The sequence below is a fragment of the Alexandromys fortis genome, unplaced genomic scaffold, assembly GCF_014885135.2.
Source record: "Alexandromys fortis isolate MF-2015 unplaced genomic scaffold, M_Fortis_MF-2015_v1.1 scaffold_48, whole genome shotgun sequence".
NCBI classification, from domain to species: domain Eukaryota; kingdom Metazoa; phylum Chordata; class Mammalia; order Rodentia; family Cricetidae; genus Alexandromys; species Alexandromys fortis.
In genome coordinates, this window is record NW_026067947.1 from 10,544,705 (window position 1) to 10,567,111 (window position 22,407).

Here is a 22,407-nt window from a genome sequence, read left to right on the forward strand (position 1 = left end):
CTTTTGGTTCCTGTCCTGGAACTAGCTCTTGTAGTCCAGGCTGGCCTCGAACTCACAGAGATCCGCCTGCCTCTGCCTCCCAAGTGCTGGGATTAAAGGCGTGTGCCACCACCGCCAGGCTTCTTTCAATTGTTACTGGTTCAAACATTAATAGTATGGATGTTAATGGCTGGTTACTTTGCTTCCAAGGGCATTATCACCCCTCCCTGTTTCTTTTTGCATTACTAGAGATGGAAATGAGGGGCCTGTACATGGTAGCTTGGGAGAGTTAGCCATCCTGCCATGCTTGTATTAGAACATGATCTTAAGATACACGCTATAGTCTTACTTTGCTTTTTTAGCATTCTTTTCTCCATTTTTGCTTTGTTTTCATATGGAACTTTTGGAAATTGTCATATAAATCAAGATTCTTATGCATAAATCCAAAACAGCCCAGAAACACTTAAAGACTTGCCAGATATTATCCAGTCTGAGAGAAATCTGAAAAGCTTTTCAAAACCTTGTGACTAAGGTTAAAATGTTATTTTTTAAGACTGCTGGGTTTTATTTTTTTAACCTGTGTTTTATTTGTTTTGCTTTTTGTTATTTTCAATTTTGAGGATGTGTTCAGGCCATCTTAAAAACTCTTCTCTTAGGGTCCTGATGCTGAGATAATAGGTATTTTACCATCTTGGGTCTGTTTATTTCAAAACAGCATTTGCATATTAGGGAAATGAGACATTAGCCTCTTTTGGTACTGATATATTTTCCCCAGAATATTATTGAAGCTTGTAATTTTCTGTAAGATGCATGTTGGCTTTCTTCTTTTTTTTATCAATAAGCATATTTTTACTTTCAAATAGCTTTTGTATACTATATTACTATGTTTCTGTTTAAGATTTATTTGTGTTTTTGGGTGTATGCATATGTGTATATGCACATGTATGCATGTACACAGAGGATGGAAAATGGTATTGAGTGCTCTGTATTACTTTCCACCAATACTTTTGAGGCAGGGTCTCTCCTTCTATTCATATTTTACAAATATATGTTTTTATTGCTGGTGGTGTTCTGTATTAATATGAAAATTAGCTTGTCTGGTGTCTTCCCCTCCTTCCCATTTTATACGAATTTAGTAAATTGATTTTGTTCGTTTCTAATTTTTAGCCTTATTGAATTTTTACTGTGTGGTAGTTTTCAGATGATTCTTTTTCCTTCCCACTCTAAATTCTTGCCAATGATTTTTCTTCCCTCTTTTCTAATGAATAGGTTTTGATGGTACCTTGTTTGATTATTTTAATGGTTATGAAGATTTAAAAAATAAAAAAATTCGATTTGTCGGACATGCTAACCAGAGAATTCAAGAAGACTATCTTCGAATTTTAAGATATTTCAGGTAAGAATTTGTAAATTTTAACAACAGAAAATTTCAGGTTTTTTTCCCCTATGAGCACAATCCTGTTTTGTGTTGTGCATATCAGTAGAAATATAAAATAGAGACCCCCAAGTACCTGTCTTCTGTGATGAGGTAGCACCCTTTGACTTTGAAAATGTACATAAACCATCCTTTATGGAATATTCTATATAAAAGCTTTAAGTTATTAATGTATTTTGCTTCATTGTGGTTTGAGTCCTCACCATGCACAGTGCTAGGTGCTCTGATCACAGTGAGGATGACTTAAAGTGTCTGCCTTCACAGAGCTGCAGAGTCTGAGATGCTCTGGGACAGACCTGCTCAGATGCCTCACCACAGAACGACATTGACAAAAAGAAAATGCTATTAAATGAGTGGCGAAATAAATCAGAATATAGATAAATATACTTAAAAGATGGATAAACTTGGTGAGTGTAAGATGCATGGATAGATTTGTGGGTAGCAGTGATTTTAATTTTTGTAGGCATGACTTTCAACTTCTATACATGTATATGTAATGTTGTGATACACTGTAATTTAAGGTAAAGCTCCTGTCTGCCCTCAAACACATAGCATGTTTGAGAAAACATCATATTCCTTCAAGCTTTTTGATTATCTGTATTACTCCAGTCTGCATCAGTGATGAGGATGTCATCTCGTGTGTGTACCTATTATCCGCGCCCACTGATGAGTCAGCTGATCCTCGGTTTAGACTCACCTTCTTTGACTACATTGATACATAACGAGATTATGCATTTCTAGTCGTTTTGTGTCTAGATTATTTAACAGTCATCTCTAGCTTCATCTATTGCTATACTTGACGGGATATTGCATCAGGAGTGGTGGCATATGCCTATAATCCTAACACTGAGGGATCCTAAGGCAGGAAGGTCATGAGTTCAAGGCCAGCCTTGGCTAACCATAAGTTTCAGGCCACTGTACCACATATTCAATGCGCTACATTTTCTAACAGTTGATCAGCAGTTTATTTTCAAAAGTGACCCACAGGGAACACAGGAGAGCCGGGGTCACCTCATACTGACCTGACTTTATTTGGATATAAACCATTGTCGATCTGTTTGTCTTCAGAGGATTCTCCCCATCTTTCAGTACCTATGCTAGTTTACTTCTGCTTAGCTTTACAAGTGTCTTTCTGTCTGACTTGTTTAGCACTTGCTGCCTTTGATAAGAGCCATTCTCCCTGGAGTGATTCCTGTGCATTTCCCTGGTGACTAGTGATACTAAACATGATTCATAGACTTTTTGATCATTTATACATTTTGCAATTATTTTTGAATTCCTTCTATAATGCCCCATCTGATGTGACATTTACAAACATTCTGTAGGTTTTATCTTGATAGTTTCTTACCAGGGATTAAAAAAATCCAAATTCTAACCTTGAATAAAAAATGCCGACCTGAGTAGTGTGCATCTGGTAACATTCACTGGCCACTTTTTGGGCCCACTCAGCATACTGTGTAGCAGGGCATAAGTATTTAGTCAATAAATCCAAGTTTTCTAAGTGAGTATATGCAAACAATCTGTCAAAAACAGACCAAACAGCAAAACTTTGAAATTGTCGCACTGTCTATGTTTTGTTGACCCATCACCTAGATGTATAGGGGACAACCCCGGGAAAAAAATGGAAAAATACTTTATATGGTGATAGACGTTGGTATAGAAGTAACAAAATTCTGAGGCTTGTCTTGGGTTTTTTCCTCTTTAATAAAACATTTTAAAAAACCTTAAAGAAAAAAAAAGTCACATGTCAAATGTCTTACAGGTTTTATGGCAGAATTGTGGACAAACCTGGTGACCATGACCCTGAGACTCTAGAAGCGATTGCAGAAAATGCCAAAGGCTTGGCTGGAATATCAGGAGAGAGGATTTGGATAGAATTGAAGAAAATTCTCACTGGGAACCATGTAAACCATTTGATCCACCTGATCTATGATCTTGATGTGGCTTCTCACATAGGTGAGCATAGGTTATACAACTATGTAAAAATTTTGAGCAACAAAAGACCTAGTTTAAAGTACATGAGGTAAAATGTTTTGTGTTATATAGCTAAGGAATTTTTAGTGGGGAAATTGTATTCTAAGATAAACATTGGGATTAAGGGTTAACAATTTATGGGTAAATCCAGTGAACACTTGGATTTGATGAAGCTGTGCCACTTACTGGCTTTACAAGTGGGTTATCATCAAAAAGCAGTTAGACCTAGCTACTCCTTCTACAAGAAAACTTAATATGTAGAAGTGAAGTCAGTCAGGAACACAGACTTACTGAGCAAGGAGTGGGTGCAGACAGGAGCATGAATGAGAAAGCATCTGCTGTGCACTTGACGTGACCATGGCTCCTGAGCCTCCTGCTACATCTTGCTAGGGAAAACAAGAACATGATAGGGTTTCCTAGGAGTTGAGAGTAACAGAAGGGCTGAGAAAAAAAAGTGGAAAAAGAATACTACTGGAAAAATACTTGATGGTGGACTGGGCAGTGGTGGCATATGCCTTTAAGCCCAGCACTCAGGAGGAAGAGGCAGACAGGATCTGGCTAGCCTGTTCCAGGACACACTCCAAAGCTATACAGAGAAAGCCTCAAAAAAACCACAAAACTACGTGGTATGAGAGACAAATGAGGGTTTTATAATTAAAAACAATGACTAGGGTTTTATGAATAAAAACAATGTCTTTTTTTTTTTTTTTTTTTTTGCCATACAGGTTTACCTGCTAATGCAAATTTAGAGGAATTTAACAAAGTCAGTAAAAATGTTGAAGGTTTTTCACCAAAGCCAATGACTCTTTTGGCCTCTTTATTCAAAGTACAAGATGATGTCACAAAACTGGATTTGAGATTGAAAATTTCAAAAGAAGAGAAAAACTTGGGTTTATTTATAGTTAAAAACAGGAAAGACTTGATTAAAGCAACAGATAGTTCAGAACCACTGAAACCATATCAAGACTTCATTATAGATGTAAGTATGTATTAGGTTTGGTCATAAAAATAGTTCTTCATTAACCAGAGAAGCATTTTTTATTCTAACTGTAGACTTTATATAAGTAAATAGTGGAATGAGATTGTGAATATTTAATCGTGAAAAATTGTGTGTTATTTAGTCAAGGGAACCGGATGCAATTGCCCGTGTATGTGAGCTGCTGAAGTACCAAGGAGAGCATGGTCTGCTCAAGGAGATGCAGCAGTGGTCTGTCCCGCCATTCCCCGTGAGTGGACATGACATCCGGAAAGTGGGTATTTCTTCAGGAAAGGAAATTGGAGCCCTATTACAGCAGTTGCGTGAACAGTGGAAGAAAAGTGGTTACCAAATGGAAAAAGATGAACTTCTGAGTTATATAAAGAAGACCTAAAATGAGCTCCATATGAAATAGTGGAAAATCTCGGTAAGACTGGTTTTATCTCCTTCTGTTTCTTACTTAAATCCTAAGAAACAACAGCAAGAAAAAATTCTTGTATATCAGTATAGAAAAACTGAGCAAGTCTATGTCCTCTCAATACAGGTTTAACTCTGAATTCTCCAAGTCTCTAGGAGTAGTGCCAATGAGAAAATTGTAGCTGTCACTTGTTTAGACTGGATGTGGTAACTGTCAACACTTGTGTGTGTTAAATAACTAGTTAATGTTGTCTTAGCTGTTCGATGAGTTTTAAAATTAATCCACAGTGCCATTCATTTACACAGGACTTTGTGATTTCCTTATGTGTGCAAAGCTTTCTATCAGGTCCCACAGATAGTGAGCACAAGTATTTGTTTTACTAATTAGATGGATATGGCTTAGAGTTTGATAAAATCACTCATGACGAAGCCCAAATAAGAGGGAGTTTAACCATGGAGCTCCTTCTGTTGTCACTACCTGCCTAAGCATGTAGGAAGTATACAGATGGAGTGCTATCCTTTAAACAGTACTGTCAGCAAGTAATGGTAAACAGTGTATGGATCATGACAGTACACTGCACAAGGAAAAGCAGAATTCCCTCACTTTATGACTACAGCTTAAATGAACTCAAGTGGAACTTAAAAAGTGACATTGAGTTACATTTTATTACTGTACTTCACTTTAAATTTTACTTAATTACTTTTTGACTTTTACATAATTCAACTAAAGTGCAGGTTTGGACATAGGTATTAAGTTTTGGTAAGTTTTATTTAAAGATGCCCTTTAATTGCTTTAACCTTTATTTCCTAAAGGACGTAATCCCAGAAAGATATACTGTTCACTTAAATGCATATATATTACTAATTAAAGGGTCTTACACATGACGGTTATCAAATAAATAGTGCAAATACACAAAATGCTATTTTTTTCTGTTCAAACTGCTTATTTTACTCTTTAATATTTTCAAAATTTACAAATCAGTATCTCAGACAAGCTAAAGAAAATTAAAAGGACTTTGTTCCTTTCAAAATAATATACACTGCTTTGCCTCTGTCTTGTGCTTGCCAACTGAGCTTCAGGAACATTCATCATTTAGTGGAGCTGTGCCCTAATCCTGTTCCATAGTCCTTCTCATCATTTCAAACATGTTTTCTTATCCCATCAATGACACATATTCAACAGGATAATTAATGGCTCCAAGCTACTAAAGCTGATACTTCTGAATCCAACCTTGTGTTTTACTCTGCTTTTTCATCCTCTGAACAAGTGTGCTCTTGAACTTGGTAGTCAAATGCTGTAACCACTATACACATATCAGAGACAGTGACCTCTGGAGCAGATCTGACTTGAGAAAATAATTTGTTAGGAAGTTACTCCTACAATACACTTACAAACAAAGTATTACTTTGTCTGGACTTATTTCATCTTCAGTTTCTGGAATTGTGGGTAACAGAGCAGAGCGAGTTAAGCCCCAGAACTTTTGAGGTGACATATCTTTTTTGGTGGCTGTAAATTTCCATCCAATGTGGCTCGCACAAATCTTACACTGGGCAATGGTCCACGCATACCTACAAAGTGAAGGAAAACACAAGCTAAGCAACCTATTTTTATTTTAACCTTTGATCTAGGCTTGTCAGGAAATTTCTCTGAAACCTCATGAATTTACAAAGCTACCTTACCAATACTGTATTGATACTATGATTTGATAATTTTATTACTATAAGTTTCTTTATATTGCTGTTTGCAAAGGACTGCATCGGTCCAGGCTTAACCTCACTGCTTTCTACTACATTATTTTTAGAGAACAGCAATCTTGGAGATACAGATGATGTAAAGGAAAGAGCCCATGACCTCCCTGAAAATAAGGCACTTCTGTTCTCAAGTTAGCAAGTTACCATTTTCCTCAGCTGGAGTATTCTGCATTTAGAGTTTACATTAACATAATTTGTTGGTTTTACAGTCTTCAAGAATGATGTTAAATAAGAGGGTTTTTTTTCCAGGTGCAGTAAAATCACTAATCCCTAATTCCTCTGCCACTTTCAAAGTAAAGGTGTGGCCCAGAATAAAGCAGGCTAGATAAACCAAGATTTTCTGGTTTTTACATCTCATTATGTCCCTGCTTAAGGCCTTTGAATCACCTATCAGTGGATCAACCAATAGTTGTAGTTACAGTGGATCATAAAGTTCTGCAGTGAGCTGACAGATACTTCAGTTTTTTACCCTAATATATGCAACGATACACACACACCAAGTTCATTTCTACCTATTGATGAAATGAAGATTAGTTAAAATTATTCCTGCCATATTTGTTTTGTATCATTTCTAGACGCTACACTGAAGACTAAACGAGGAATCAATAAAAAAACAGTGAACACAACCACATTACCCAGGAAACCAGCTGTGTACTGTAGAAGGCCGACCTATCAGATTCAGGTTGGAAGCTTTATATACAGTCAGTGTCTCATGTACATATCCATGAGGGTTCACATATGCTGCCATTGGACCACATAGGGATAAACTGTAACAAAGAAGTAGTATGAAGAATAAGATAGTGAAAAGAAAAAAACAGTAACTCCAATTTTTCCTTCCTGGGATATATATATATATTATTCAATATATAAAATATATATTAATCTTTGAATTTTGTATATACAAGAGATTGGCAGGTATTCTGTTTTTGCTTGAAAATTTTCTTTGGTGATTCCAGGTAAACACTATTGTTTAAAAAGCCTAATAAAAAGGTCATATTTATTCATCTTTGGACAGTTAGATGCTTTGAAGACATCAGTTTCCTTTCTTGATTTACTGTCTTATTTTATAATTCTACTGAATTCATCAAAGTGTTAAACTCCTGTATCACAGCATTAACACATATTCAGGCATGCCCTATTTTGGTCATTTGTAGTTGAAAGATAATGCTTGAAGCACTCATCTTGTCAGAAGATACAGTACCTCAAGCTTAAATCTTGAGGGAAAAATATATTGTATATATATTGTAGATATTTTCAGCCCGGGAGACAGCCTTACCCAAGCCAAGTTAACTCCCTGTGTTTATTTTCTTTATTGAGTATATTTTTTAGGCACTGGAAGAAAAATTTTAAAGGAAGTTGAAAATGTATTGAGAGAGTTATACTAAATGTAATAAAGAGCTTACCTAAATATTTCATTCTTGGTTGTTATTTCTGTTTCTTGACACTGTTTACAGCAAAGGGAAGTACACTAAAAAGTTGAAGTGCAAAAACAGACATGTTACCCAAATCATGAATAAACTTCTTTAGGGTACAAATGTCTTGGCTTTTATATGTCACACTTCCAACCTGATAAATTTATATGAAGCCTAGGATTATTATTTAAGGATTGCAAAAATTCAGATTTTCAGGTTGACTATAACTTATTCAAAGGTATACTGACTGCATGTGTGTGTGTATATACATATATATGTGTATATACATATATATATATATATGATGTGTGTGTGTGTATATGACTTGATTGTTTAAACATCCTAACCCCCAGATTTGGAATGGTCTGAATTACAGAACATTTCAGATTTGAGAAAAGCTTTTCAGTACAAACCAGAAGAAGCAAACAAGTACCTCTCCAGTATATGACTGTATTCCTATACAATAGAGTAGCTTCTGATCTCAACAGTGTGACAATCCACACAACAGACATGTCATCTTTACTTACTTTATTCATGATATCTAATTCACAGCGAAGTCGTTGAATAGCACTACCAATTTTAAGGAGCTGAATTCTCAACACATCATCAATAGGAAGACAAGCAGCTACTCTGTAAGAAAAGTCTTAAAAGACAGGGAGAGGTATGCAGGCTTTAAATTTAGGAATCATTAATATATACTTATATTCCAGCTACCTTCCGTTAAGTCAAACATACTTGAATGAAACTGACTTACAAATGTAGAAATGACAAAGCTAAGTTCTGGAGCCAGATTTACTTGTAAAAGCTCTATAAAGAACAGGAAGTGTCTACATGAGAACCACTTCTGCAATTCAAGTTTAGGTAGAAAATTAACAATAGATTCTATTGCTTAAAATATTAATTTCTTGAAAAATGTTTTTCAAAGTAAAAGAGATACAAATGCCTTTTCAGAATTCATAAAAGGTGAGTTTGAATTAAAGGCTTTTTTAAAAAAAAAATTTCCAACAACATACCACAGCTTGTAGTATTTGCCATACCTATTGGATTCGCAGGAAGAGAATCATCTTTGAGATTTTCATCCCATTCACGTAGCTGTTTCTTAATTCTATCCATTAATGTTTCCTGGTTTAAAATAAAAGTAACCACAATAAGGTTCAGCCCCTTTAAAAACCATACATTGGTACTAAATCTGAAACCAGACACAATGTTTTTACAGGTGGAACTGCTTGCCTCTAACTCCTTTGACTAGCAAGTAGGTCAACTTCCCTGGCTTCTCACTCTTAGGCTGTCTATTCCAAGGACTATGTGATTCTAAATGCCTCTGGATGCTGTTTTAGACTGCTGCTTGAACTGGCTTCTCTTCTGACCTTTCCCAAGCCTTTCCTGGCTCAGTGCATTTGCTACACACCCCACTTAGCAACTAGTTACTACAGAAAATTGCTATCTATCTTTCCAGGCATTAACATTTTTTGCAGACTGCATCTGTGCCTTTGTAAGGTTCAAGAGCTACTGAAGGGCAGAGGGCAACTGTGTTTTCTTTTAGTGGTACATACATCATACTTGCTCAAATTACTTGTTTTATTTTCCCAGTTCCTTAGATTTCTTGGCTGGGATTCACTAAGAAATACAAGTAATATTTGTTTAATCTTTACTATGTAATAGTTTCTATTATGCCCATCTGCCTCAAACAACAGTGCAACTGATTGGGCTTTGAAGGCATTCATTGTATTCCAAATCAAGATTCTTCAAGTTATCCTAGTATTCGGTCTCTTAGTGATTTTGCTAGCCCCTGTCAGTGCGTACTTTTAACTGATAGCACAAGCCTGTGTAGATGCATCAGTTACTATGCTAATGATACAGAGATACACTGGAATGCACTTGTTTGGAAAACAATATTCTGATGTAAGAATTCTTATAGTGTGGCCTTCACATGACCATAATTTCAGTAACCAAAAATGTGTCATCCTATTTTGCTAAGATACAAGTCAGGACTGGTAAGTTACTTACAGCGTCATATAATGAATACAGCCAGCGAGGCCATGAAGTCAGATTTGCACAGTGAAACTTTCTCTGAAACAAAAAGTGTCACTTAGGAAAATTCAAGGGAAAGGTACAAATACTACAAACAGTAACACCTAAAATTTCTAATTTTTAAAAGCTTACTGATAGATTATCTGAAATGTATTCACAATCTTATGGTACGTGATTATAGGAAAGGCATTCTTATAGATGGCAAACACTTTCAACACCTTAATGACAGTGCACTCTGAGAAATGCTCGTCAAAAACAGCATTCAACACAGAGCACCAGGGTGGTTACTATACACCTGCAAGCTCCATTGGCATATTACTATACTGAGTATGCCAGCAACTGAAACACAATGATAAATACTCGTGTATTACAAACTATGCTTAACAAATATAAAAGAATAAGAAGTGTTATGCCAACATGGGGGACTTACCACGGATGGATTATGCAGGACTGTTCATTGTTCTGGGTGGGCCAGTGGTAGAGAATGAATAGAAGACCTAGGATATTACTGTCTGAATAGTGTGATAGACTATATATAATACATATTAAATATATAAAGTATTTTATTTGGTAATTTCGTCAAAGAAATTCTTCAATTACAGGGGACATGATTCTTTTTGCCATCCCATTACAGGGCCCCAACCTACAAGCAAACTAGAGTCTCAATTCCTATTGAAGAAAAGGACTTCTAAAAACCTTTATTCCAATTATTCTGGGTCTAAGAATTCTATGTACAAAAAAATGTGTTTAATGTTTAATAGTAATTACACAAACTGAAGGGAGCAGAACTGTTTGTTCTTACATTCATGAGTCCCTCTTGACTTTCAGCACTGTGAGGGGCTTCTATCCTGTGTGGATACTGTTGTTAACTTTCAGCAGATTACAAGTGCTGCTCAAGGCTTACTTTGTAAAATGGGCCAGACTTCAATAGCCACCAAATTTAAGAACTTAAAGGGACTAAGAACAGACTCTTCATAGAATTTGTAGTTGTTCATGGAACAGATTGCTACTGATAGCATGCATAATGATCTTTGAAACAAAACTGCAAAAAAAAATTTAAAAATGATGAAAGGCCAATCAAACTGGCAATGAAACTAATAGGACAATGGAAAAGCAAAAAAAAAAAAACCCTTAAAAATCATTCCACAGACTTCTTTCATTACATGGAGTCCAGAGATATTTTTGTTTTATCTATTATTGTGAACAAAGTAAATGATAAAATTTAGTTAAATAAATTGGAAATTGACAGGTTTTGTTTTTCTTTTACCAAATTTCTCTTAGTAATGGGAGCTGGTAGGATTTTACTATTCTAGTGACTGATAAACTAGTGGTAGATATATAAATATCTATGCATAGTATGTGTGCAAGGCATGAAAAAAAATTCACAAATCTCTCTGTGTTAATACCTGACTACACCTATCTTAGAAACAGCTTAGAAAGTTTCATTGAAAAGGGGGCAGTGAGAAGGCCAGAGGCCCCATTTATACCCAAAGTGCTTGTGAACGTGAGAATTCGTACGCAGCACAGTACATGTAGGCTGACACAGTATCAGAAGAAGTAAAAGATGAAACTAATCTAGTCTGAGGCGGCCCCTCAAATCACTGAACTCTCAGAAACTAAATGGAACAAAGACAAGCCACCTGAAAACAGTGACAGGCTGGATAAACTGCACATGGACTCTTGTTTACATAAAATTCATTATCAATAGAAAAATCGTGTGTGTCCTCCCTTGGGAAGTTATTAGTTACAGTTTAGAACACTAAGGCAGTGTACTAAAATAGAATTAAGTAAAGACCCCTTAAAAACAGCACACCATAACCAACACTAACGTGACAAACGAAACAGGCTTGTGACTACAAAGATAACAACTGTCAAAGAGTTCTGAGAAACCGGTGGGCCACTAGGGAAAAAATACGGATAAAAACTTCCTAACTTCATAAGAAATACACAAGTCCCTTAAGTAAACTGCTATAAGTAATTATGTAAATTAAGTTAAAATTAAACCCACAAGGTACACTTACCAGATCAACAAACATGGTTGTATATTAACTATGAAACCGTGGCAACAATGAATACCAGCAGGTAAATAACTCCTTTATAAGGAAAACTACAAGCCCACATTGTCACTTCATCTCACTATTAGGATTGAGCATATGTATGTATCTGTGCAAAGGGTATCTGTACACTTAGTGTAGGTGTCAGAGGTGACCAGTGTAAAATACAGCAGCCTGCTGCAGCTTTAGAAAGGAATGACGCTGTGTCTATCAAAAGATACAGAGGAGTCTCCTGTAGGACACTGTTAGTAAAAGAGAAGGTCAACAGTAGTGGATATCCTTTTGCATAAGGTGCAAGAAAAATGAATATCTGTATCTTTATAAAACTAGAGCATTAAAAACTAGAGCAAGTTTGAAGGCTTTGGAAGTACCAAAACCCAACATCTAAACTTAGAAATTATTGTACATTTCTTCGTTATGGGGAAATCATCAGTTTAAGAAGCATGTTTTATACCTAAAGCTATTTACACATACACCTACTGTGAAGTACATATCTCCCCATGAAGCAGAACCGATTTCGCTTTTCTCCTCAGAGGTGAACTTATGTAGCCAATGGACTACATAAGATGTAATGCCAAAACAAGCACCCTTGGCTTTCTTCTAGGCAAGACTCCAACCACTGACCTCCATTCCCAGCACCAAACAAACAATGCCTTACCCTCACAAGTCAATTTTTGCCGCAATCAGCAGCATGCTGCAAAACAACTGACAAAAATTTTCCTCTGAAAAGTTTAAGGACAGCGTTCTTTTCTACTGTCACTGAATGCCAGCCCAAACAATCTTGTCCCTTCTTCAAGGCTACATTTAACTCAAAAGCCAAATAATGTGACTAGAGTTTTCTAAGGTTCCTATGGAATTAAGGGCCACAGGCCATTAATACATACATGATAAGCATAATACCAACAGTGTCTAAGAATTGTGTGACATTTCACAACTACTGCGAGTTATCTTTCATAAATAACTCCTCGTGAACTATTTTTTAAACCTGCCTATGACCAAGTGAGCTACAGTGTCTAGAAAATGTCATGACAGCTGTGACTCTTTAAAAGCAACCTGTCTTCAGTTCTAGAAGATGCATAAAAAAATTAGTGTCTCACCTTCTGGTATTTCTGCCACCATTTACATGAATATTGGTCTTCCCAAGAGACAGGTTTTGAAGGAAATATCTGGCACTTATTGAGTGATTCTAACTGAACTGCAGACATGGTTGATGGCAACACACACTCTGGCAAAATTTGCACTTTAGCTTGCTGGATTCTAAAACAAAGAGAAGCATGTTGTTCATTTTGAAAATATAATGTTAGTTTCTTGATATAATTTTAAATAAGATTTTTTCCAAGTTCCCCACTTTAAACAAATGGAACAAATACTATATTTGTAATGTATGTGTATAAGAAATTTTCAAAACAATTGTTTAATAAATCTTAATATAAAATATAAGAGATAATTTAGATTTCATTCTCACTTGTAGAATCAAAAGAAACTATACATTTGAGATAAGTATGTAGGCACAAATGAAGCAAAATTTATTTTAAAAATTCAGCATAGAGCCTACAGATTATCCTAACACATCTAATTTCATAGATATTCTTAGGTAACTCTCCATCCCCAAGTCTCTAGGCTCACACACTCTTTGTCATTAATATCCAGGCAGCACAAACAGGTAGAGAAAGGAAAAGACATAAACATACACACACACAAACTGGATAAGCATACATACATACATACATACATACATATTCTCCCTCTCTGTTTCTAGACAAAATTTCATTGCACCAAAGACAATGTGGAACCAGTGTCCTCTCTATCATGCCAGGCCTTTGTCTGCAGAACTAGGGACAGATAAAGGAAGCCCTCGTGGTCCTGTTCATGCCTGGGGTGGGTGTGTATGTGTGTGTTGGTTCTTCCTTAGGTGTTTATGACAGTTACTTTATGATTATAACAACATGATTTTATAACAGACTACAAAAGAATGTGAAATTGGGGGAAAACTGTAAAATTTAAGATTTTGCATTTATTGTAATGCCTGTTGAAACTACTTACAGATATAGATGGGTAATGTGTAAAGAAAATCTAGGAGCATCTACATCCAAATGAATCTGCAAACCCAAAGAAACAACCTTGTCTCCCCCCAAAAATCAAATGTTACTCTAATATAAGTTTCAGCTAAAATGTTTGTAATATATATTTCAAACTTTTTGACTAAAATTTACTTATTTCAGATATGCTATATAAAAAAAATCTCAGAATTTCAACAGGATATTAATCTTTTTCTGTATACTTATAGGAAAGATTTCTGAAGAGTCCTACACCAAGTCAAATATACCCTTCTATGTGTTATTTTTTTTAAAAAGTCTATGTATTTGAAAAAGAGACTTTTAATAGGAAAGGTTAGAAGCAAACACTGTACTTCATTTATGCAGTATCATTTAGGTCAAAAATAAAAACGAAAAAAGTGAATCTTAAACTACAGATTATTTCATAGAGTTAAGTTCCCAGTGTGCTAAGGAGAAACTTTGGTATAATGGTCAACAGCTAGTTTGGGAGTCAGAATGTGGATGAAACCATCTGTTTCTCTTTTACTTGCACAATGTTTGACAAGTAACCTCACTGGGACTTAGTTTATTTTCATTTGCAAAAAGAAGAGACTGCCCTAGACCACCTTCATGGTTTCTTAAATTCGTCATTTAAGTGACGGTGGTCTCAGACCAGGGTGGGAGTGGAAGCAAAGAAATCTTAATCCACGAGGGCTTTCAAATTGAGACATCTTTTTTGAGAGGCTTTAATATATACTAGGTCTATAGAATACTAGAAAGAATTAATATGTAGTAGGTCTATAGAATACTAAAAAGGATTAATATATACTAGGTGTATAGAATACTAGAAAGAACACATATATATAAGGTCTAAGGAACACTAGAGAATTAATATATACTAGGTCTATAGAATACTAGAAAGAACTCCCCTTTCTAGGACTAGTCCACATTTGCCAGTGTGATGTTGGTCTTTACTAGATTGTAACCGTGTCTCTTGAACTACTTTCTCACAGTGACTTCTTCCAGCTTGTGTTTTAGAGTTTTACACAACTAATTATTAAAGTCACATACAGAAATATACTTTTTCCCAACTCAATTTCTTTTATCTAGAAAATAATAGTCAAAGAAAATCAAATTGTATGAACTTCAATGTATATAGGAAGTAAATTAAAAGCTGTTGTTGTCAGCAAGATCCACGGTAACAAAATACCACAATACCCAGATCACTTTGTACTCATTCACCTAACACTGTCCTAAATGTAGACCATAAAAGTTTCAGTCACTTCTCTGGCAGTTTGTCTATTGAGGGTTTCAGTCATACAACTTTTTAAGACTTGGAGTCTATACAATGAAATGTTCTAGGCAAGGACCAGGAGAAAAGCCCCTCAAGTTGGGACACCCCATCCAATATCCTTGTTTTCTTGTCCCGAAATGCTGCCTGACCACATGCACTTCTGCATGACTATTTACAGCTGCTTACAACATGAACACAACAAACAACAAATCTTTTTCTCATGCAGCTCACATTCTTGTTGATCCCTAAAACCTTCAAACCTTCCTGTGCTCAGATGACATATGAAATAAAAAGGTATGACAGAATTTTCAGTTCTGAACACAGACTAGATTCCCTACAACTATCCCCTATAACTAACTATAGACCCCAGAGACTATCCCCTAAGACATGACAGTGGTTCCTATGTGTGCCTAAGACATGATACCAGGAAAAAGAAATGCTTACTTCAAATTCATTTCCTTTTTAGGAAGAGGGGTAATTAGCAGAATTTAATGGGAAAAGAAAATAGCTGATCATATAAAAAGCTAACTATGTGACTGCACTAGGATTCCCAGGAATCTTGTAAATGTCACACAGGGCAGCGACAATGGCATTTCTTCATTCTTCATATCAAGGCATCTTGGGATGATACAGAACTCCCACTGCAAACAGCCACAAACCTCGGTGGCTGGTACAGCTCAGGGTAGCAGTTGGCAGATGTACTCAGTGTAGCTTTCAAACAGCCCAGGAATGCTGCCACTGCCACCCCTGTCCCGGGGAACACAATGAGCACAGCCTTTGCCTTCTATTCTCCTGTGCTGCAGAGAGCTCTTCAGTCCCCCAAAAGCCATGCCTCATATTACTGGTTTCAAACCCGGAGGGATATTGCAGTTGCCTAGAAATAATTTTTAAACGATGCCACAGTCACACTCCATATTAAGTCACATCCTGGGAGAGGAGATGAGGCCAAAACTGAAGCCTGAATAGTTTACCCTGGACAAGGAAGTCTGCTAAACATCAGGGTTGGAAACTATGGCCATCACCATAGAAGGCAAAGAGAACAACTAGTGAAGCTATAAAATAGCAAATGACCACAAAACCACCTCCCTCTATGAGGTTGAAGTGTCTTACCCATCTGACTGTGTTCTAAGTTCAAGGACCTTGAACCTCTGCCGTCCAATTGCTTTCACTTTCACTACTTCAATTCCAAACTCCTGCTCTTCTCGATAAGCATAAATCTCTGCTGTGGTTCCGAACTGTGCTTCCCTTTCTTGCGCATTACTTCCAAGAGAAAAATGTACAAGAAGAGTTTTCAGCTTTAGCCTTTAAATACACAAAACCGGCAAAAGCAATATAGACAGGAAAGCAGTTTACAGCAGTGAACCTTCACTGTAAAGCTAACACAGGAGGCTCCAGAGAGCAATTTAGAATGAGGGTAGAGTTTTAGAGTCACTGAAATAACCTAGGGCTAAAGAGTTTTAAACTCATTTCACAACATACATATTCTTTCACTTTGTTAGACACTGATGGTTGCTGCTAATTAGCAGCGCTAAGCACATGTGTGTGGGGAGTGTTGGGGGTGATGGGAGGCTTCCTGTTTCCATTTCCTGTCTCCACCACATTTCCTTCATTTGCCAAAGGCTACTTGAAGTACCGCTTCAGTTTACCACTGTTTTGTATTGGTACAACTTTGTGAGTTTTGAAAGGGAAAAGTAACCTCGGTATGAAATATAAAATCCTAGCTGTCTGAATAAAAACAGTTCTGAACTCGCATTCCAGGCAGGTTTCCCATTAAAGGCATGCAAGCTTTTCAACAGCCAGACAGCTAAATTGTAAAAGTAAATGTCTGACTTACAAAGTAATGAGAATAATATTCCCAATTTGAGATTTGACAAATTGCTCGCTTCACACTCTAATCCAACATCTTCTGAAAAATGCCAGTTGGCTTTGTTTACCGCCCTGACCTTGCTGTGACAACACAGAGGGCAGCACAGTCCACAGGTCACCTAACCTCTTACCTGTAGGCAAGAACTGCAAAGGTTCTGTCTTTTTGGATTAAATTCCGCACCATGCTGACTTCTTGCGGGTGGGAAAGCTGTAGTGGTAATGTCTGCCCAGGAATCAGGATCATCATCACTTGAGGAAGGACTGGAATTACCTGACAGCTGTCATCATCATGCAAAGTCCTCCCATGAAACTCTTCCATATCAGCGCCCAGATACTACTCAAGAAAACACACAGAGTCAGGACACTTAATAAACCATAGCAGATTAAAGGGTAGAGCAGAGTCAAAGAACTACATAGACAGAGCACACACATTTATTTATATAAGCTTGGTTATATAAGGACACCTCCATCAAACTCTAATTTTTGATCTAATATTGTCTATTAGAACTCCCAATTTTTTATGAAGAATGTCTCAGTGTTTTGTAACTTAAGATATCTTATTTTAACCAACAACCCCTTTGTGTCAAAATATGACAACTCATGACAGAATGCTAGTAAGCAGAATTCCACCCCACATCCCAGCAGTACCAAGAATACACTCTTGGTGGCTTAGTTAATAGTAGAATTGTTCAGAGGAAGACAATTCCTCAAAGAGGCACACCCAGGATAAGTTTAAAAGTTAAGACTGTATGTTTGCATTTTAGAAAATAGTCAAGAATCACAGGAGAATATAGTATTGCATTGCTTCAGTTTGTAAAATTACATTCTTATGTACTGGGAGATAAGAGCCCATTCTCATCCACAAGTTCTAGGGTCAGCTAATATGCAGGGATCCTTCAGTCAGTCACTGCCATTTAGGAAACTCTAAGCACATTAAAGGTCCATCTACTGTATTAGCTCAATTGCAAAATTACATACTGTATGTGACGTTGGCAGGCTGGTGTCAAAGTTTATGATGTTTGGTTTTCTGGCGTCTCTACTATCCTGGTCTTCAACTTCCATTTCAATTTCATCTTCCTCATCTTCACTCTCTGCTGAAGAAGAAATAGAAAAAAAAAAATGAGTTTTTTTTTTTTTTTTTTTTTTTTTTTTTTTTTTTTTTTTTTTTTTTTTTTTTTTTTTTTTAAGGCAGCTCTGTGGCTTTCACATGCCCCGCCCTGAGAGGCAAGACATTCACACAAAGACAGCCATGCAGGGGCAGCAGAAAGAGACCTTATGCTTTTTCTACCACCATAGTGCCTTCCTCCTTTCCCCGATTTAAGAAACCAACCGTTTTAGAACATGTTAAGATTTACAGGAATGTTGGAAAAACAGAACTCTAGTATGCCAAGACTTTATGTTCTTCCACAGTTAGCACTGGACATTCATTTGGGATCTTGTCGCAACTTGGCATATTACTATTAACTAAATTCCTTATCTTTTTGGATTTCTTTAGAATTTTAGCTAATTTCTATATCCTGTTATAGACTCCCCTCCAGGATATCACATTCTATTTAGGTATCATGGCTCTTTTGCTGCCTCTGCCCTCCTGTCTAGGGAGAGCCAGATCATTCAGAGTACATATCAGGTATTTTACACAGCATTCCTCAGTAAGGATCAGCTTGATGGAACTCTCAGGATTCAGCTGAGGCTCGTTGTGTTTCCGCACCTCATATCAGGGGTACATACAGTCAAGCTGACCTAGGGGCTGACGTTCCCCCCGATCACCTGCTGGGACACAGCACGCAAACTCCTTCACAGCAAAATTCCCTTTCCCTTCTTTCACACTGTACTTTTAGACAGTAGATCACCAGGCACAGCCGTCTAAGGGAAACAGCTAGATTATGTGTAATTCTCCTATATTTTTCTCTTTCTCCATCAAAATAATTCTGACCCTTTATGTAATAAATTCCAACTGATTAAAGCTGAGCTGCTTTATCTGAAGAAAAAATGAAGGCTTGGACACACTCATCTCTGAGGATATTTCAAACTCTAGCTGTAAGAAGTTCCTCTGTGAAAAAAAGCAAGAAGAAATAAGCAGGCAAGAAAAATCTGCTGGTTACACTGGAAAAACGATTCCATTAAAACCTAGCAGAGGGCACTGCTGTCCCAATGACGCCTCTCCTGGCAGTCACCATCATATTTAAAAATGAAATGTTTGCCACTCTTTTCATACAGACATTGCCTTGTCATTTTAAATTTGAAAATGTTGGCAGAAAGAAAAAAATACATTTTTAAAGGAGATTTAAGAACTCTATCTGCACATACTTTTCTAAATTTGAAAAGTAAGCTGATCTACTTTAAAACCTGGTGCTACCAAGGGCAGAGATGAAAGCCCCCCCCCCAAAACAACAACAACAACAACAACAACAAAAAAAACAAACTGCTACTTTATAGATGTGTTACTCTATCTCATAGGAACTGTTCTTCTCCTGCCAACTGTGGCTGCATTTTCCACCCAAGGATAATTTTGTCCCTTTATGATATTTGGAACTGTCTTAAGATATCTTTGACAGTCACAACTAGAAAAATCTTGGAAATCCAGACTAGGTATTGGTCAGGCATGCTGCTAAATACCCTGTACTGCTTAAGGTACATCTTACAAGGGGTTCTCCAGCTTGAAACACTGGCCTAAATGAGATCCTAAACCCACTAAACTTTGTGTGTGTGTGTGTACACACATATACATATCCTCCTCCAAAACTTTTAAATGCATAAGATTTGATTACAACTTGGTCAGCTTTTTCACTGTGAAATTATTTTTTTCTATCAAGCCATCTGTAAGTAGGTTCCTAACAGCACAAAGATTTTACAAAAAAGTAAATGCCTAGAACTTTGTATTTATTATGAATTCCTAGATATAATATTCTGTCAGAGACAAGAACATAATTATTTTAAGTTGTATGCAGATAGTTGATGCTTGACATTTCTGAACATGTTTTTCTCGACAATAGGAAAGTTTCATCAACAGATAAGATGAAGCTAAAATGATGAGAGAAACATTCTGAATGTAATTATTTCACCTGCAACCCTAAAAAAACATAGATTTGACTTGACATTTGGAGAGACCCATTCTCTTCTCTACTACAGCAAGCTTAAAAGATCTGCTATGAATTCAAGGGCGGCAGTTATACAAAATTTACACTTGACATTTTCTACTTTTATTCTTTAAAGGGATTTGTTATGTATGGTGTCCAGTCTCATAAACAAAGCTAAAAGCCACTTCTCCCACTTGGAAATGTTTATCTTTGAGCACTTAATTTTTCCAGGGTAGGTTCTTCACACCTAAAATGTTAGGCAATTTCTTTAGCACCTAAAGATGATCACTTTCCAAAGCAGCTTACACTACATGGACTCAGGGGGCAACCCAAAGTTTTCCCAGAAATTGAACTCTTATAATTTGGAAAACCATTATTCTACATCTACAACATCTGTGAGTCGCTTACTTCCAGCATCTTAAATTGAGAAAACACACAGGGACTTTTCAGAGCTACTGCTACACTCACAGCAGCCTCTGGTGAATGCCAACACAACATGAACACCCTCCTTGGACTCTGCCACTCTCCTTAAATCTTAAGCACATCCACAGTGGAGCTGATGTCGCTGGCATCTCTTCTGCTGAAAGATGACTTACCTACCTTTACCAACTTCAGCGAGTACAACTTCACAAACAACCAGTGACTCAGACAAAAGTGCCTTCTATGCCCTGGCATGGCACCCAGCATTTCCCTCCTGCAGGCTAAACCATTACCTAGTAACAGATTCATACCCAAAGGACACCTTTCCTGAGGTGACTAACTTAAACCTGAAATTATTTCTTTACAACCCACAAAAAGTTCCTAACTCAAATGACTAAAGATGCAAGTTTTCAACAACTTACAGCTAACCTAGTTCACAACTGTATCCTAAGTAAATCTGTATCACAAGATTGTTCGATTCCTCTAACCCCAGCATAGTCCCTATCTCTGACGAATCACAGGAGGAATTGGAGACCCAGCTCAAGAGTATTTGGGAGACCCTAGTATTCAATCCAGCATAGCAATGAATGAAACACAACCCCCTAAACCTTAACAGCACTTGCCTGTCTGGCCCTAGATGAACTGCACCCGAGATTATAATTATTCTCATTAGCCTCACCACAACTGTGAACCCTCAAGTAGAATGGTGTGTGCGGTGGCGACTTTCATACTAACACACTGCCAGGTTTATAACCTAAAGCCTCAGGTAAAAGTCTGTGTTGTCTACAGCATTCTAGGAATAGTATGGACCACTACTTCATGCCCTTTTAATATTCAGTACTGCAACGTATATAGGGGCATACAGTGAACAGGAAAGAGAAACTGGTAATACCACTCCCTTGAGTGATAATATGCAAGCATACTATTTTCATACCAGGGAAAAACCACCAAATATGGCCTCGACAGACAGATAGCCATATATAAAACGATACCTGAGGTGCTGACAAGCACCCCGCAGAGCTGTCTCTACAACTGTGTGACCTTCCATATCACTAAACTATACAGACATTTAACAACTCGTCGATACATCTCTCCTCTACAAGCAAGGTTCTGAACAGGTGACAGGGGTAGCAGCAAAAGCAGAAACGCATGCAAAGCGTTCACTTCGTGGCGCGTGACGTGTGAGTGCTTAGTACATATTAGCTGTCAGTCTTATTAAAAGACAGACGTGCAGGAAACGCAGCGGCTACTAATGTAACCCGGTTTCGGACGTCGCCGGGTTCTAAAGCATTTCCGTGGAAGCTTGCCAAGGAAAAAGATGCAAAGGATTGGGTCCCTGCTCTAGGAGACGAAAGTCCCTCGCCCCAACAACCCCCACAGCGCAGGAGACGGAGGCCGGGGAGTGGAGGACGCTGAGCTGCAGCGGTCGGGGCTCATGAGAAGCTCCCCGACTCGCCGCTGCACCCCGGTTGCTGTCCTTGTCCTCCCTGAAGGGTCGGCCCCGGACCTCGCTCTCCACCCATGGCCAGGCGCCCGTCCCGGAGGTTACCAGGCAGCAGCGGCAGGTGGTTGCCCATGTTGTGCGCAGCGTCCGGCTGATCTTCCTCGTCGGCCATGTCTGTTTACCCGCAAAGGAGCCTGGGACAGGGCGGTGCCGGGACGCAGGGGGAGGATCCGCTGCGTG

General features: G+C 37.5%; 2 protein-coding genes across 3 annotated transcripts in view; one reads left to right on the plus strand and one right to left on the minus strand.

Annotated features, from left to right (window-relative positions):
* The window catches only part of Trnt1 (tRNA nucleotidyl transferase 1), a 14,854-nt gene extending 9,037 nt beyond the window's left edge, over positions 1-5,817 (plus strand). Inside the window, exons 3-6 of the mRNA XM_050149407.1 lie at positions 1,249-1,375; positions 3,177-3,370; positions 4,114-4,367; positions 4,510-5,817. Coding sequence (XP_050005364.1) covers positions 1,249-1,375; positions 3,177-3,370; positions 4,114-4,367; positions 4,510-4,758 — 824 coding nt within the window. The 3' untranslated portion in view covers positions 4,759-5,817. The remainder of the gene's footprint in view (positions 1-1,248; positions 1,376-3,176; positions 3,371-4,113; positions 4,368-4,509) is intronic.
* Positions 5,703-22,365, minus strand: Crbn (cereblon). Of its 2 annotated transcripts, none has more exons than XM_050149416.1 (11): positions 22,273-22,365; positions 18,205-18,320; positions 17,358-17,560; positions 16,471-16,620; positions 13,128-13,287; positions 9,953-10,015; positions 8,983-9,067; positions 8,473-8,588; positions 7,937-8,001; positions 7,169-7,300; positions 5,703-6,350 (listed from the first exon to the last, which is right to left on the minus strand). In XM_050149416.1, the coding sequence occupies exons 1-11, from the start codon at positions 22,337-22,339 to the stop codon at positions 6,170-6,172; spliced, it is 1,338 nt and encodes a 445-aa protein (XP_050005373.1). In that variant the 5' UTR covers positions 22,340-22,365; the 3' UTR covers positions 5,703-6,169. The 2 variants fall into 2 exon arrangements, with proteins under 2 accessions (XP_050005373.1, XP_050005374.1); XM_050149417.1 differs by having other exon boundaries at positions 18,205-18,317; positions 22,273-22,354.
* Between the last annotated feature and the right edge of the window lie 42 nt (positions 22,366-22,407).

What these genes read in the sequence shown, in the direction of transcription:
- Crbn (XM_050149416.1), bottom strand. Translation starts at nt 22,339, where the DNA reads ATGGCCGACGAGGAAGATCAGCCGGACGCTGCGCACAACATGGGCAAC. An exon ending in CCACCTGCCGCTGCTGCCTG is followed by an intron (nt 18,321 to 22,272) that starts GTAACCTCCGGG and finishes TTTCTTCTTCAG; the next exon opens with CAGAGAGTGAAGATGAGGAA. An exon ending in GGTGGCAGAAATACCAGAAG is followed by an intron (nt 10,016 to 13,127) that starts GTGAGACACTAA and finishes TTTTTGTTTCAG; the next exon opens with AGAAAGTTTCACTGTGCAAA.